The 16,829-nt window shown below is 44.3% G+C and overlaps 1 protein-coding gene across 11 annotated transcripts in view; it reads left to right on the top strand.

Annotated features, from left to right (window-relative positions):
• COBL (cordon-bleu WH2 repeat protein) overlaps window positions 1-16,829 on the top strand; it is a 239,419-nt gene that overhangs the window by 97,303 nt on the left and 125,287 nt on the right. For 4 of the 11 annotated variants that reach the window (XM_081244506.1, XM_081244510.1, XM_081244501.1 and 1 more), the window contains exons 4-7: window positions 207-435; window positions 2,562-2,606; window positions 7,328-7,425; window positions 11,620-11,694. In XM_081244506.1, the coding sequence (XP_081100632.1) occupies window positions 207-435; window positions 2,562-2,606; window positions 7,328-7,425; window positions 11,620-11,694 (447 nt within the window). The remainder of the gene's footprint in view (window positions 1-206; window positions 436-2,561; window positions 2,607-7,327; window positions 7,426-11,619; window positions 11,695-16,829) is intronic. The other 7 variants (XM_081244511.1, XM_081244509.1, XM_081244503.1 and 4 more) reach the window with 5 other exon arrangements.

Raw genomic sequence — 16,829 nt, 5'->3', positions numbered from 1 at the left:
CAGTTTGTTCACTAGCAAAAGAGATTGGAAGGTAAATTTATTTTTCCAGGCATTTGCTATTCCTATTCAGTGTGCCCTTTCCCCCACAACCCACTGAATTTTGAAAGAAAGACCCGGTCCACACAAAATCGTGCCCCGCTCCATTCTATTATAAACACAGCTGTGGGAAGGTGCGCTCACGGAATTCTGCCTGCCGTGTTTTCCAGAAGACGGTGCGCCTGGTGGTGAACTACCTGCGCACGCAGAAGGCGGTGGTGCGCGTGAGCCCCGAGGTTCCCCTGCAGAGCATCCTCCCCGTCATCTGCGCCAAGTGCGACGTCAGCCCGGAGCACGTGGTGCTCCTCAGGGACAATGTGGCCGGCGAGGAGCTGGAGCTCTCCAAGTCCCTGAACGAGCTGGGGATAAAGGAGCTCTACGCCTGGGACAACAAGAGAGGTGAGGCCACCCGGGGTCTCGGACGCGGCGCCGCGGGCTCTCCGCGCATGCGTCGTAGCGCAGAGCGATGGGGACGGGCGTTTGCAGGTCTCTCCAGTTTTGTCCAAAGCAGAACGGGAGTGGGCGGGAAATACAATACGTGGATTGTAGTTACACCTCTTCCCTCCAGTCGTGAGCATGCTCGTTACCCCGTGTCTCCTGTGAGCTTCCATGAGACACGTAAAAAGGGGAAAGGTGAGAATACTGGAGTTTCTGCTCTAAAAGAACTTCTCAGAAGCCACGTGTGAACCGTATTCTCCTTGATTTCCTTCTCAGTTGCCGTTAAATACTCCCAAGTCTCAAACGTTGCTCCTAATCGAAACCAGTGGCAAAATGCAGTTAGCTGTTCCCTAAACCTGCCCAAATGCAGTTCAGCCCCTGAGACAACACATGAGGCTTCCTCTCTCTCCATCCTTCTCCTCCCGTGAAGGTGGTACCAGCCTGAGATCCCAGTTAGTAAGAGGCCCTGGCTTGAGTGACACCTTGAGGCCAATGTTGGTACAAAGACTGTTGTGTAAGCAGATTTCCCTGATTGACACAGGGGCTGACTGTATTTGAACAACCGTGAGACCAAAAAAATCTATCTATCTATCTATCTATCTATATATATAGTTTATATTCCTTGACTTTAGAATTATTAAAATGGACTTCACAAGAGTGTCTATTTTAATGAGCTCACTTGATATCCGTTGGCTTTTATTTAACAAATATTGACCAAGTTGGGCTTTTAAAATACACACGTATTCAAGTGTTCGTGTTTTTCTACAGTTTTAAAAAAATTTTCCCAATTAAATAAATCTATATTTTCTTATTACCAAACTGTAATGGTCATAGTGGAACCTCCCCTTCCCCCAGATCTCCTCCTGAAGGTTCTGGACCCTGGGTCTCATTTGACATTCAAGAAAGGGTTTTAGCTCAATCATGTATAAGAACATAGACTATTTATTCCTTCAAAAAAAAGTGTACTGGCATTTGAGAGTAATGCATCTTGTGTTTTATCCAGTATGTTTTTAAAACACAGAGAAGATGATTCTCAGCACCTGCTGCACGGGCCTGGATGTTGCCGGTGTGTCTGTCTCGTTATATCAGCCCTATTTAAATTTGGTTTCTGGGAATCTTTGGAAACAGAGCTTTCAGAAAAAGAGAGGGAAAGACAGGACAAGAAAAACTGCCCCACATTTAAGCCTGTGAAAGGAAAAGCCTTCTGCAAACAAGTATTTCTGTTATGTGCTAATCACTCGGAAAATCCTGAAAGGTAGCTGTAGAATCTAATACCTGGGAAAAGCGTATGAAACCAGGCTCTGCATTAAGGAGTGGGCCCCGCAAGCCCGTGTGTGGTCTTCTGGGCACACGGGTGAGGCGGAGAGAGCGGAAACTGCCCGAAGTCTGGAGCTCCCTCTTCTGATCCCCGCGCAGGGCAGGACACGCTGTTGCATGCGGAGAAATAGCTGTCCCCCAGCCCGAGTCCTCCTCTGCACTGCCTCGGGCACCCTCCTGGGGACCCTCGCCCTGGGACCCCAGCAGCCTCCCCAGACAAATAAAGGAGCATCACCTGCCATGGCGAGGATGTGCCCTGCCTGTGGCCAACACCCTTTCCGTCTGGACCATAATGTGCCACGTGGGCTGTGAACTATTTGATTATCGTCCTTGCCAAATGCCTCCATCCCATCCTACTGACAGTCAGACATTTGAGTAGAGAAGAGACCATTTCTGTCCGTGAGAAGCTCTCTTCTTTGCCCCTCTGGGGTTGCGCCCCCTCCCAGCTGGCAGCTGCTTGGGGAAGGCTAAAGGCCAGGGGCAGGAGATGTGTTGTAGGCAGAGGCCCGCCCTGTTCTGGAATTCTTGGCGGCAGCCGCTTGAGAAAGCAGAAGGCTTTGCTTCCACCTGCTTCCAGGATGGAGCTTAGCAGCCAGACAGCTGCAGGATTCTAGGGGATCCAGGCCAAGGACGCAGGCCTGCTTTGCACTTGGCCTTCTCCTGCGGGGCACAGCGGCCTCAGCCCAGGCTGACACAGGGGCCAAGGCCTCGTCAGGTGCTGCCGTGGGTCAGGAAGCCTGTCTTCACTCTCTGTTGCCTGCCTTTTCCAGTTCTTCTGACCAAAACACAGTCGGAGCCTTCCCTGAGCTGCCGAGGTACAGTGAGCGCAGCGCTGCCCCGCCAGCTGCACTTGCATGGCTCTGGGCTAGGATGATGCACGGGGCGACCCGAGGGGATGCAGGGCGCAGCTCTGGGGGCATCTGGCCAGGCTGAACTGAGGTTGTGGCTTGGTTTCTTCACTCCCTGGTTGACTAAGAGAAGAACGTCCCTTGGGCGAGGGTTTGTTGTGTGGTTCTGACTGGAGCAGTGAGGGAGCTGTTTGTAGAAAATGGCCCTTTATGAACACAGAACTTCAGGGCAGAGCAGAAGTGGTCCATGCAGGAGAGGCCCCGTGCCCTTTTCACCTGTGCCTACCTGCCCTCAGGGTCCATCCTGCCTGCTGCAGAACCTGGGGCAGTGTGGATTGAGAAATCTGACCGTTTCTGTCATAGACAAGTAGGTAAATGACTGGTCCAAATTTTGCATTCATTTTGTATAAATTATATATATATGTATGTATTATGTATAATGCATAATACATACATACGCATGCACATGTACATAGGCGTGTATGCACACACATATGTATTGGGACTTATATAAATCTTTTGGACTACACACACACACATAACACACACACACACTCCAAGAGGGTCATTAAAATCCCAATGAGTGTTTGGATTTTATAGAAATTTCTGTCCATGTTTGGTAAAGTGTTTAACATTAGACTTTGTTTCTAGAAAGAAAAATAATGCAGAAAACCTGGGCTTTGTTCTGGAGCCACAGTCCAGGTGTCGTGTCTGACAGTGGTCTCCCTTCATATTCCTCGCCTGGTACCTCCTCCGTCATACAGGGCAGATGGATGCTACAAAGAGAGGGACTCTCTTTTAAGAAGCACCATAGACACTTCTCCAAAGAAGACATACAGATGGCCAACAGGCACATGAAAAGATGCTCAGTATCACTAATTAGTAGAGAAATGCCAATCAGAACTATGATGAGGTATCACCTGACACCAGTCAGAATGGTCATCATTAAAAAGTCTGCAAGTAACAACAAATGCTGGAGAGGATGTAGAGAAAAAGGAACCCTCTTACGCTATCGGTGGGATTGGTGCAGCCACTATGGAGAACAGTATGGGGGGGGGGTCCCTTAAAAAGCTATAAATAGAATTACCGTATGATACAGCAATTCCACTCCTAGGCATAAATCTGGAGAAAACTCTAATTTGAGAAGATACATGCACCCCTATGTTCACAGCAGCACTATTTGCAACAGCCAAGACACAGAAGCAACCTAAGTGTCCATTGACAGACGAATGGGTAAAGATGAGGTACATATATACAAAGGAATATTACTCAGCCATAAAAAGGAATGAAATAATGCCATTTGTAGCAACATGGATGGACCTAGAGATTATCATACTAAGTGAAGTAAGTCAAAGACAAATACCATGTGATATATCACTTATATGTGGAATCTAAAAACAAAAAAATGATACAGATGAACTTATTTACAAAACAGAAACAGACTCACAGACATAGAAAACAAACTCAAGGTTACCAAAGGGGATAAATTAGGAGTTTGGGACTAACAGATACACATACTACTATATATAAAATAGATGACCTGCTGTATAGCACAGGGAGCTATACTCAAAATCTTGTAATAACCTATAATGGAAAAGAACCTGAAAAAGGATATCTCACTCTATCTATATATCTGTATCTATCAATCTAGCTAGCTAACTGAAACTAACACAACGTTTTAAATCAGCTATACTTCAATTAAAAAAAGAAGCACCACGAATAGACAGTTGGTTTGAGCAGAAAACTCATATATACGAAGGCTTGATCAGTTCTGAGTGATCTGATTTGGGGATATTGTAAGGCTGAGGGCAGCGGGGAAGGTGAATCAGAGCTATTTTGACTGTTCTTTTACGACCCCCATGATGGGGGTGGTCACTTATAAATGTGCACATTTCCCTGCGATGCAGACCCAGTTTCCCCTCTTGCACTTACAAGCTTGGTGACCCTGATCTGGCCCCCGACGGCTTGCTCCATTTCTGCATCCGGAAAAGTGGATGTTTTCAGTGAGCCAGTCCTCCAGGGCCCCTGCAGCATCCTGCATCCGTCCACACCCCTCAGCTCATCCATATCACCTTCCAAATCAGTTTGAAACTTCCAGACAGATGAGACACAACCTTCCCTGCGTTTTTATTCATATCTAAGTCTTAGTAAACGAGAGTAAATTGAAACAAAATAAACTCCACACTCAAGTTGCCGTCCACTTAGAGCCACGGCGTCTAGGTCTTAACTGGCGTGTTTTCTCCAGGCCTGGCTGCGAACCAGGCGGGGCACCTTGGGGGTCTTGGCTGCTGGGAACACTGTCAGGAAAACCAAGTGCTCTTGCTCCGCCCTGCAGCCCATCCTTCCGCAGTGCCTGCCAGTCGCAAACCTCACGGGAGGCCCCATCAGTCCAGAATCTCCGAGCCTCACCTTTGAGATTAGACCGTCTGGTTGGGGCCCAGCTCAGAGCCGGGCAGCTGTGGGCTGTGGCCTCTTGGTCCCCTTGGGGCAGCTCTGTGCCCCGAGCCTGAGCCTCAGTCCTGGGGCTGGTGACCAGCCACTCCCCCTGTCCAGGAAGAGAAATGAGAGGCTGAATTTCTGATCCAGTCTCACCGCTGTGTGGCTGGCACAACAGCCTGTGTGCCAGTGATGTGTTCTCTCTCCCTCATCTCTCAGGCACTTTCTACATCTGTGTCACATAGCAGTCAATTCTAGAAACATCAGAGGTACAAACATACATGTTGGTGCATACTGTTCTCCACATATAGCTTTACTCTGCAGTACAGGATATTTTGCTACAGGCTCTGGGCCTAACAGAGGGTTTTGGCGCAATTAACTGTGAACCCTACGTTCACGTGTGTTTCCGGGCGGATGCATGCCTCACCACTGAAGCCGGTCCCCTCGCTGGTTTGGATGTCATGTGGTGTGGGGACCGCTGACTGGCCCAGCTGGAGCCACCTGCATGAAGCTGAGAGGCCTGGTTCCTGGGGCTAAAACCGGAGCCTTTGCCACTAACAGAATGCAGGGGTTCAGGGGCTTGGTTTGTGCTTCATTGGGAGGACAGTATTATGTTAATGCATGTCACAAAGGCTCCGACCTCCACGTCTGCCTTCTCGAGTTGGAATATGAAATTCTTGGTTAGCAGCTCACCGATATTTACCTGGTTTGGGTTGGTATCTTGGTGGCAGAGTTTGTAAAATCCAGTCCACAGTTTTCCACCAGTGGTTTGGCGGTCCAGCAGTCGGCAGCGGTGTGGGGAAATTAATTTTTCAGTCCCTCAGCAGCACCTAAACATCTTTTCCTCTGGCCGTATCCGTGTGCCTTGGAAGAGAAGAATGGGATGAGTGGATGACAAAGGCCTGGAGTGGCCCTCGGAGTGTCATCGATCAATGAATAATGGTCACAATGGTTGTGGTGGCACTGAGGGTGCCAGGCTTGGTCATCTGAGTCATCCTCAATCTGCAGATGGGGAAACTGAGGCCCAGGACGCCCACACGACGGCGTCCTTAAGCTCTACTCTGTTGGCTGTCAAGTGTGGGCCCCACAGCTTAAGCATCCCAGGGTGGGCGGCTGCTTGTTGAGCGGGGAGTGCTGGGCCCCATCCCCAGAGTCTCCCATAGGAGCATCTGTTGTGGCCCAAGGTCCCACGGATGCTGCTGTTGCCAGTTCTGCCTTGCCCTGGAGACCGTGGCCCTTGGCTGTGTCGTCACCAGCCTGACTGGCCTGGGCTTTGGTGCCCCATCTGGAACTCCAGAGCATCCATTCTAGCTCGAAAATCCCACTGAAAAAAAAAAACTCCAGGAAATGGAGAAGATTGAGGATTTAGAAGTCAAGAATTAAAAAAAAAAACAATAGAAGAAAAAACAGGTCCCCTAGAGAATGTAATGAAAAAGGAAAACATCCTGTTTGAGGTAGAGGAAGAAAAATCTGGGGACATGGGTCATGGAGCAGCTGACGTGGTTATTTCAGGTGTCCCCTGGGTAAACCATCGCTGTTACTCCACGTTCTGGAAATGAGTGGGCTCCTCAAGCCGGGAAGCTGTTGATGTAGTTTATTTAGTTTGCATTTTTACCGCCACCCTCATAATTCTTAAAGCAGATGTTTAGCACAGATGTCGCAGTCCTGAGAGCTGAGCTGTCCGGTCTGATGGTGACAAAGCAGGCATGGCCGTCAGGCACGAGGCATGTGGCCAGTGCAAGCTGACATGTGCCGTGATGTGCACACTGCACTTTGAAGGCTTAGTAGCAAAACGAATGTAAAACACCTCATTAATAATTTTATATGGATTATGGGATGGAATACTAATATTTTAGATCTATTGGGTTAAATAAAACATTATTAAAATTAATTTCACCTGGTTCTTTTTGGTGCAGCTGTTGGAAAATGCAAAATTACGTATATAGTCCCTTTATTTTTTTGTTGCACAATACTGCCCTAGAACTTCTGGATTTATTCGGGGGTTTTTTGTTTTGTTTTGCTTTGTTTTTACAATACTAAAGATTATAAGAACCTTTAGAGATTTCCTAAGCCCAGCTGGAGGCTATGGGAGGCTCAGAATGCTTTGAGAGAAATAGTTGATGGTTTTGATCCCTTGTAAGAGCTAAAGTTTAAGACTAGAGTAACAAAATCATTTGTTGATATTTTTGAAGTGCTTAATCTAATGTTTCATATGCTGAAAAATAACTTAGTACTTTTTTTTTTCCCCCCAGAAACCTTTAGAAAATCATCACTTGGCAACGGTGAGACAGATAAAGAGAAGAAAAAACTTCTGGGATTTTTCAAAGTTAATAAGAGAAGAGATAGTCAGGTAATTTATTCCGTATCAAATATCAGTCGAATTGACATATGATTCTGCATTCTGTACAGGTAGTGTCTTGAGGCGTTTGTCCTCGGCCTCTCTTGGACTTTGTCTTAATACGCGTAGGAGTCCTCACTCCTTCAGGGAGTAGGGTGCGTGTCGTGTCAGTATGCAAACATGCCTCTCATATCCCACACTTGGTTCCTCAAACGGTGGTCTTGGGTGTTGATGTTTAATTCACCAGCAGAACACGAAGCCATGCACCCTCTCTGCTGGTACCCGCACAGTCCTGGAAGGAGGTTGAAGCTCAGTAAACAACCTCTGGATGGATGGATACGTGAATGCATGGTACGGTTAAGTTTATATAAATACTCAATATCCCGACAAATGAACCAAATCTTCAGAACTTGTACAACCTGGTGCAGCCTCAAGGAGCTGCCCAGGGGCCACTCTGTGGAGAAGAACATCAGTTGTTGAGTGGGTCCACTTGCCAGTAAATTTTAGATGTTCCCTGCTTCTCCCCATATGATTTGCGAACATGCTGAATACGTTAACTTTATTGATCTGGTTGGTCTTAGTTAATAAATCCTCAAACCGTAATTTGGGTACAGTGGTATAAAGTCATAGTACCGAGAATAAAAATGAACACATTTAAAATCATCTTTGAAATTCTCAAGCTATCCATGCCTTCTAACTACCAAGAAAGGAAAATGCTTGTGGTCCCTATTGTGTTGGTTTAAAAAGGTTTATTTTGCTGGGTCAAGTATTTTCTCTTAACTAGTAGATGGCACTAAAAAAGACAGAACCATTGTGGGGAACGTTAGTCTTTAATCCACCAGCTGGGTTTGGAAGCATCCGCCATCCACGGAGCGGTAGAAGAGGCGTGAGTAGGGTGGACGCATGTTGGTCCAGAGCCCTCTCTACCCATCACATGGCCCTTGCATCTGTGCACCAGCCTGCACGTGTCCTGACCTTCCGGAGCCCGTGGGGTCAGAATTACCATCCACCCCATGTTCCTGATGAGGACACTGGGGCCCAAAGAAATAAACCTGCTCAGGGTCCTGGGGTTAGATCCTGGGTCAGCTTGCGGTTCGGAGGCGAGAGGTCAGTGAGCAGGCTGGGTGGAAGCTGGCAGCCCAGAGGGAAGTCACCACCTGAACTAGTGAGGGGTCCCTGTCCTCAGGAGTTTCTGCCAAACTCCAGTGCATTGCTCTTGACTGCCTGATGCTTTGACTGTGGATTCTTGATTCTCTGTCTTATTACTGATTGTGTGTGTTTGCCCCTGCTTCCATGTGTCCTTTGAAAATCTCTGCTCCGTGTGTGTCTCTACTTAAGATCTTCTGTGCCCTCACCCCACCATCCTGTCCCCCTTGAAATTACAGATTCACTTTCACATTTGAATTTCCCTTCACTCTATTAACGTTGGGTTTCTGGTTCCTGTCACCGTTTTAAAAATATTTTATTGAAGTATAGTTGATTTACAGTGTTGTATTAATTTCTGCTGTACAGCAAAGTGACTCAGTTATATATACATATATTCTGTTTCCTATTCTTTTCCATTATGGTTTATCACAGGATATTGAATATAGTTCCCTGTGCTGTATAGTAGGACCTTGTTATTTATCCATCCTACATAATATAGTTTGCATCTGCTAATCCCAAACTCCCACTGCATCCCTCCCCCACCCCTTGGCAACCACAAGTCTGTTCTCTATGTCTGTGAGTCTGTTTCTGTTTCATAGATAGGTGGGTTTGTATCATACTTTAGATGCCACATATAAGCGATATCATATGATATTTGTCTTTGTCTGACTTACTTCACTTAGTATGACAATCTCTAGGTCCATCCATGTTGCTGCAAATGGCATGATTTCCTTCTTTTTTATGGCTGGGTAATATGGTTCCTGACATCTGAGGTCAGTTTGCTGGGACTGCAGGCACCGCGGGCCTCTTTGGTTCTCACAGTTCTAATTCACAGAAAATCTACCCTTTCCTCACACCACGATCTCAGGAGTCCTTCCTCTTGTACCTTCCTGCTTTTGAGACATGAAACTGCCAGCGAAGTCAGCAGAAAATCTAGAAATGCCTTTCTTTTAAGCAGAATAAGAGCCGAATGCATGTGATGGTTTGGCAGCATTCTCCATGAGAGACTGAAACACCTGTGAAAATGCCACAGATGGCGAGGAAGCCTGGTCTGTGGGTCCCAGGGGCTCTCCCTCTGCCGTACCCCATCTTTCTTTGGTCTTAGACTGGCTAGAACTGTTTTTCCTTTCTCATACACCTCATCTTTCCCTCTCATTTATTTTATTTTATTTTGTGCTCAACTGCCCTTATACAGTTGTAACCTTACTGCGTTATTTGTTGTTTTGCGCATTAACTTTTTCCTTCCTTGTTTCTCTCTGTTTTTATTGTTTGAGATGCTGTGCTAAATGCACCCTCCTTTAATCTTCTATAAACCCGGTGAGAGAGGCATTGTCAACCCCATTTTACAGGTGAAGAAGCCCAGGCTGCACACTCTGAGCAAATCCCAGGGCTGGTGTTGCCAGAATTCGGGCCCGCCTGTCTTTCCAGAGCCGTGGCTCTCACCGTCCACACTGTACACTGCCTGGCAAGCCTGGGTCTCAGGTTTTCTTCATTAATAGCAGGAGGGTTTGGAGTAAATTATTTTTTATTTTTAAAAATTTTATAAATTTATTTATTTGTTTTTGGCTGCGTTGGGTCTTTGTTGCCGCGTGCAGGCTTTCTCCAGTTGCGGTGAGCGGGGGCTACCCTTCGTTGTGGTGCGCGGGCTTCTCACTGTGGTGGCTTCTCTTGTTGCGGAGCACGGGCTCTAGGTGCGCGGGCTTCAGTAGTTGTGACACGCAGACTCAGTAGTTGTGGCTCGTGGGCTTCGTTGCTCCATGGCATGTGGGATCATCCCAGACCAGGGCTCGAACCCATGTCCCCTGCATTGGCAGGTGGATTCCTTCCCTGGCAGGCCACCAGGGAAGTCCTGAGTAAATCATTTTTTAAATGTTTTCTAAAATCCTATGATGCCAGATAGTCTACACATGTCTGAGAGCAAAATACTAAGAACGGAGACATTTAAGTTAAAGTGAGTCTTTATTATCTACTTAAAGGATAAAAACATGCATATGTGTGTGTAAAATCTCAATAGAGAATATGCTTAAAAAGATATCAATTTGGCTGAAGTCAATGAGGGAAAATATCTTTCCTTGTTTTAAAACTTTGGTATTTTAATGTTCTTTCAATGTGATAACTTTGTTTCATTTTGACATTATTTATTCTCCTAACCAAGTAGTTCTGAAAATACCTTAGAATCACCTTAAGATCTAGCGTAACAATTGGGTTCTTGGGTCACATCCCCAAAGATCCTCATCTGGGAGGGCAGGGTGTGGCCCAGAGCTGTGTTTTCCAGGGCACCTGGTGGTCCTCTGTCTGGAGGTCACCACCCCATCAAGGGAAACCTTCTTCTTTTTTTTTTTTTTTTTTTACGCTGGCCTCTCACTGCCGTGGCCTCTCCCGTTGCGGAGCACAGGCTCTGGATGCGCAGGCTCAGCGGCCATGGCTCACGGGCCCAGCCGGTCCGCGGCATGTGGTATCCTCCCGGACCGGGGCACGAACCCGTGTCCCCTGCATCGGCAGGCGGACTCTCAACCACTGCGCCACCAGGGAAGCCCAAGGGAAACCTTCTTTTAAACAATGAAGTGAGCTGTCACTCTTGTTCACCTTTTATGGACACGGAGTGAGGTGTTTGGTGAGTTATTTTGATGTGTGTCCAATCAATCAGCAATGCAGCGGTGAACTGAATTTAAAACGTAGAAATCCTCAAAACCTACTGAATTCATTGGTTTTCGGAGCTAATTGATCAGCTCAGACCCACTGCTGTTTTCATATTGCATCTCTTCTAAGCAAAAGAGATGCTCTGGGGAAAAAGACAAAATGAAAACTCACACTCCGTGAGTCTTGAATTTCAAAATTGTGGTTGTCAGATCTGTGAGCACTGCTTAGGGGCTATTTGAGAGCAGCTTTCAGGTTCCTAAGCTGAAGAATCGTGGCCGTGGATTACAGCTGTTTATGCAGATGCTGCTGCCCTGAGGGACGGCCAGGCTGGCCTGGTTTGCTCTAATAATTGCTAAGGACAACTGTTCTGTGTGATACTGCTCTGACCTGAAGATGACGGGGGTCTTGCTTCTGTTCCAGGCAGAGCAACTCAGGCAGCCGGGGGTGGACAGCGATGAGGATGCCTCCAAGTCCACACTGGGAAGGGGCTCGAACGTGAGTACTAACACTGCAGGGGCTTCGTGCTAACCTCGTGGGGCTTCTGGCAGCTTTGCACCACCTTCCGGGAAATGAAATTTAGATTAGTTTAGTTGTTTTTTGTTTTGTGGGTTTTTAAAAACTAGATAGTTGCACAAAGCGTCATGTGGCTTCTTTTTTAGTTGCCTGTGGTACATTCAGAAGATGAGGGATATGTTACTTTCTGAATGTGTTAGTTTCCAGTTCTCCAGCCCCAGCTGGCGTGATCGGGAGGGCCCTTCATTAGAGTAACTGAGTTACACCGTCTGAAACCACTTCCCTGAATTCTCAGGAGCAGGTGATGGTTTTGGAGCCACCCAGCCTGTTTCCTAAATTGTGCAGCCATACGTTGAAAGAATTTTTAAAAACTTTCTGTGCCCTCTCATTTCAAGGTTGGCATACAAAAAGCTTCTTCATAATTTTAAATACTTGAAAGAAAATATTTCATAGCATCTTATAAATATTGACATTTTAAATGTATCTAATAAAGTTGATACGATCACTTTAACAATCACATAGATACATAGACAAATCACATAGACAAACTCTTCTGTAACAATAAAACATTTTGCATTATTATTCTTTTTTCTTGATTTCACATTTCCATACTGGTCCCATGTAAAATTATATTCTATTCAATATATATTTTGTTTTTAAAAGTCTGTTTTAAATAGTTGAAATGAAATGTGATACAGAACAAGAATGAAATGGAATGTGATACAAAACAAGAATGTCTATCTAAATTAGATTTTTAAATTTCATGTGATCATAAAACTGTAGGTAGGAAAATACTCTTCTAGATTGAGTTCTTATTACAATTGCAAATAAATAAAAACAATATAAATATATTACAACTGCTGATATATAATTGTTAAGCGTGAAAAGGAAATATTTCTTGAAAAGATATCTTTTAATAAGATGAAAGGTAATTTTTAAATTTACTCCATGTACCCATTAATGAACATAATTTATGGATAAAACCAGAAAAGCTTCAACATAAATCGTGTGACTCTTTCTGTTTTTATTGGTTTAAACCCTGAGGAGATATTTTACATAAATAAGTACAAGAGGATGAAAAAGGTTACTGCTATAACAGTGCCTTTCAATTCTTTGAAGTCCTTCTGGTCAATCACATAGTGATCTATTATCAAATATTATTTTGATTGATCTTTTATCTGTACCTGACTAGGTTCTCGTTTAATTGGTCAATAGCCAAGATTTGGAAGCCATTTGACTTGCCAGGGGGGTTGTTACTCAATCACACTACAGTTATTGACTTCTGGGAGGTAGAAGAAAAACACGTTATCAAGATTTCTCAGATAGTAATTACACTCATTACTCAGAGACACCTTCTCTTTTTTTAAAATAATGTTTGAAGACATCTCTCCCAAAGGAACAAATACACTAGAAATCAAATAATATATGTTGTGAAAAGACTTTTTTATTCATAAAGTATTATATACATATAAAGAAGTATTATCATTAAGTGTGATATGGTTTCTGAAATTGTATAAATTGTTTCTAGATACTTAAAGTAAATCAAAATGAGCAATTTGACATCATACTCTTCTTTTCATTCATGTTATATTCTTCAGAAGTCTCAAGTTAGAATTACATGCGTCCCGGCTACTGATTTTACTAACATGTTTATCTGAGCTAAGGGATAGCAAAGCTGACCATTTTTAAAAATTGAGATATAATCAACATACAACATTGTATTAGTTTTAGGCATACAACATAATGATTTGATGTATGTATATACTGCAAAAGGATTACCACAATTAAGTTTAGTTAACATCCATCCACTGAAAAAAAAAAACTTGTGACTGTGTGTGCTGATGGATGTCACAGGCACTTTCTAAACCTAATATATCATCAGTAAGTTTTGAGGAAAATGACATATTGTCAGTTTTCACTCAGGAAATTGACATATTGTCAGTTTTCACTCACTTTTGCCCAAATAGTGTTTTTTAGTGAATGTTAAAAATCTCATCCCAAACTTTAAGTCTGTTTTTGTCAGGATCTTAGGTTTATAGATTTAGCCCATTCAATTTATGGAGAATGTCTGCCATATACATTAATTAGCAAGATGGGCCCTTATTGTCCAATCAAAAAGCCAAATCACATTTACTTCTGGTTAAAAAAAAAGTCAAATCATATTTTTAATTTGAGTAAGTGTGTTAATATGTATCCTTCTGACAATTATCAATCTCAGTTCTGAATCTAAAGGTAGCTAACTATAGATTCTCAGTTTCTCATCCATCACTTTAAAAACATAGGAGTTTAAGGCCCTGGACTTGACGCTGTTTTCCCTTTTGATTCCCATATTTTAATGCTCTTTGAAAATCAGCTCTCAACTTTCCTGACAACCAAATCTTGCTGGTTTCCAATAAGAAGGATTTAACTCGTGGTGGGAACTCAGGCCGGGCTGGAGCCTGGGGTGACCGCAGCTCGTCCATAGAAACTCACGTGACCAGTATTCTCATCTGAACCCAAATTAACCTGAGTACAATTACATGATGAGAAGGTCTCTTTTTCAGCTGTATAATCTTAAGCAAGTCTTTCCTTACCATAACCACATCAGCAATGCTGCTTCTTTGCTATAAAACAGACTTAAATCCACTGAGAATGGTTTAAACTGTCCGTGGACTCAATTAGTCTGTAAGGCTTATCTTTTGTTAGCCTCAATTTTGGCCACAGATTGTTGGAAACTGTCTTCTAATATCTCACACACTCTGCCAGCAAACTTTGTGTCTGAGTAGTGGATCTGTTCAACTACCCTGAAGGGCTTGACCCCTCACGCCTCTTTGGTTATTGCAACATGCCAGGAGTTATTACTTTTGCTACATCAATGGATGGTAGCATAAGTTTTGCAGTGGGCATTGCTAATTTGTGTGAGATTTCTTTTCTTACTAATGCAGCCTAAGAACACATTCATGACATGGTAGATAGATGCTAGATAGATAAACCTAGGCCCAAAGTTCATAGGAAATATCCAAAGCATTTATGAGGAAAATCATAAAATTGTACAAATTCACACAAAAGTAGAGTTGTGCAAATGGAAAGACGGGCCATATTCTTAGATAAGAAGACTCCACATCATTATGTCATCAGGTTTGTTGTAGAGCTAAGTGAACTGATCACACAGAGCTCTTTAAGGGAAGCAGGAAGAACCTTGAATACAGATATGAAGTGGGGTCTCTAGGAGGTTTGTTTTTTTCATTTTGTAAAATCACGTGTGACTTTTACTAGAAATCAAAGTCAATGAAGGAATCTGCAATGTGGTGGATTAACTATTCACCTGGAAATAAGAGTTCACTGGGTTTGAAGGCTTCGGGCAGGATGGCACTTAATAAAATAACGCTGTGGCCGAAGAGGACGATGCCCGCAGCTGCCACTACCTGCCTGCCTGTGCCAGGCCCGTGCTTAGTTAGACTATCTCCTTTCATCCTCCCCACTTCACTGTAAAGTAGGTGCAGCCTTCCTTACACAGACGCAGAGATTCCCAGCTTCCGGAGGCCAAGTGGCTGGTCACATCCATTGATGTCTGCTTATGTTTCTCAGTGTTTTATGTTCATGTTTATATTTCTTCATGTCTGTGATGTCTTATCTATGTTTGAGATTATGCTTTCTTTTATCAAGCAAGTTGGTGATGTAACGTTTCTTAAGAGTGCTGCTCCTGTTTTTATAAATTTCCCCAAGCCCTTGACTCCTAGCTGAGTGCAGGCATCTGCCCTTGGGGTGTAGAGCTGAGCTTTTATTCCCAGGCAGCAGAGGGGGCCTCTCTGTCTCCCCTTTCTTCATCTGTATGACAGGCATAACGCCATCTGCCCTGCAGCATCCTTGTAAGGATTAGCAATTATAGAGCTCGGCTAATACCTTTAGGAAGCATTCTGAAATGGTAAGTAAACTGGATCAGAGCTTCAGTAGAAACTTTCCAGATAGTATTGTTATTTTTCCTTGAGAAAATGCGACTAGTTTCTTATATTTGTAACCTGAAGAGTTGGAAGAGAATAGATCTGCATTTAAAAAACAATTATCCTAAGGTACGTAGGTAGCCAAAGTAGTCAGATCTTTCCTGGAAAGATTAATTTTATGTAAACTAACGTTTAGTCTATTCCAAGATACATTTTCATTTTCTTAATCAAAGGACCCTTGAATCAGAGTGAATATACTCACCTCACGAATAATCTCAAGCAATTTTCCTGGAATTTGGCATTTTCCGGGAAACCGTCCCTTCTCTGTGCATGCGTGGCATCCTACAGATCTGGACCCTGAGACACATGGAGGGAACGTGGTCAGGGTCCACTGGATGTGATTAGCGGTGAGGTGGGAATGGTCCTCAGGCCTCAGTCTCCATCCCCTGCTCTTTTCCTAAGTCACATAGACAGCAGCATGAACTCTGCACCTTGATGGAACAAGACACCTGAGCTCGTTTGTAATCCAGCGCACAGAAACGCCACACGCGCAGAAAACCGTAGCATCTGGTAAGGTGGTCAGTAATGCTCTGGTGTAGGAAGAGGAGGACCCGAGTTCTTAATCTGCTTCTGTTATTAACTCTGGGATTTTGGGCAAATTGTAAAATGAACTGTAGTGACTGACCTTTTATAGGCCCATGGCCTTCATTTAATTGCTATAAATTTGACCAACCTAAAAATGTATCAGTGTGAGCCATACCAGATACCACTGTGTTGCTTATTACCATTGTTCTAAAATCTTTTGGTGAATGATTTTTAAAAAAGCATTGCCTCAATTTAAAAAAATCATCTGGGGCCATGTTTCCCCTGTTCAGGCGCTTATGGAAGGTTTCCATCATCCTAGGAGTTGCTCAGCCTGTTCTGAAGTGATTCTTGATCCAAAGCCTGAATAAGCTTTTGGGGTCCAGGTTGAAATGTCCCCGCAGAGTCATCTGGCCTGGATGGAGGCGGCTGCTGTATTGAAGTCCTGCCCTTAGGAGCCCAAGAAGTTGAGAGGGATAACCAGCAGTAACGTGACACTTTCAGAAAAAGTTATTAAAAACTAAGTTGTAGGGCTTCCCTGGTGGCGCAGTGGTTGAGAGTCCGCCTGCCGATGCAGGGGACGTGGGTTCGTGCCCCGGTCCGGGAAGATCCCAC

This window comes from Mesoplodon bidens (genome assembly GCF_964165515.1).
Source record: "Mesoplodon bidens genome assembly, chromosome: 9".
Lineage (NCBI taxonomy): Eukaryota > Metazoa > Chordata > Mammalia > Artiodactyla > Ziphiidae > Mesoplodon > Mesoplodon bidens.
This window is presented reverse-complemented; position numbering and strand designations above follow the sequence as displayed.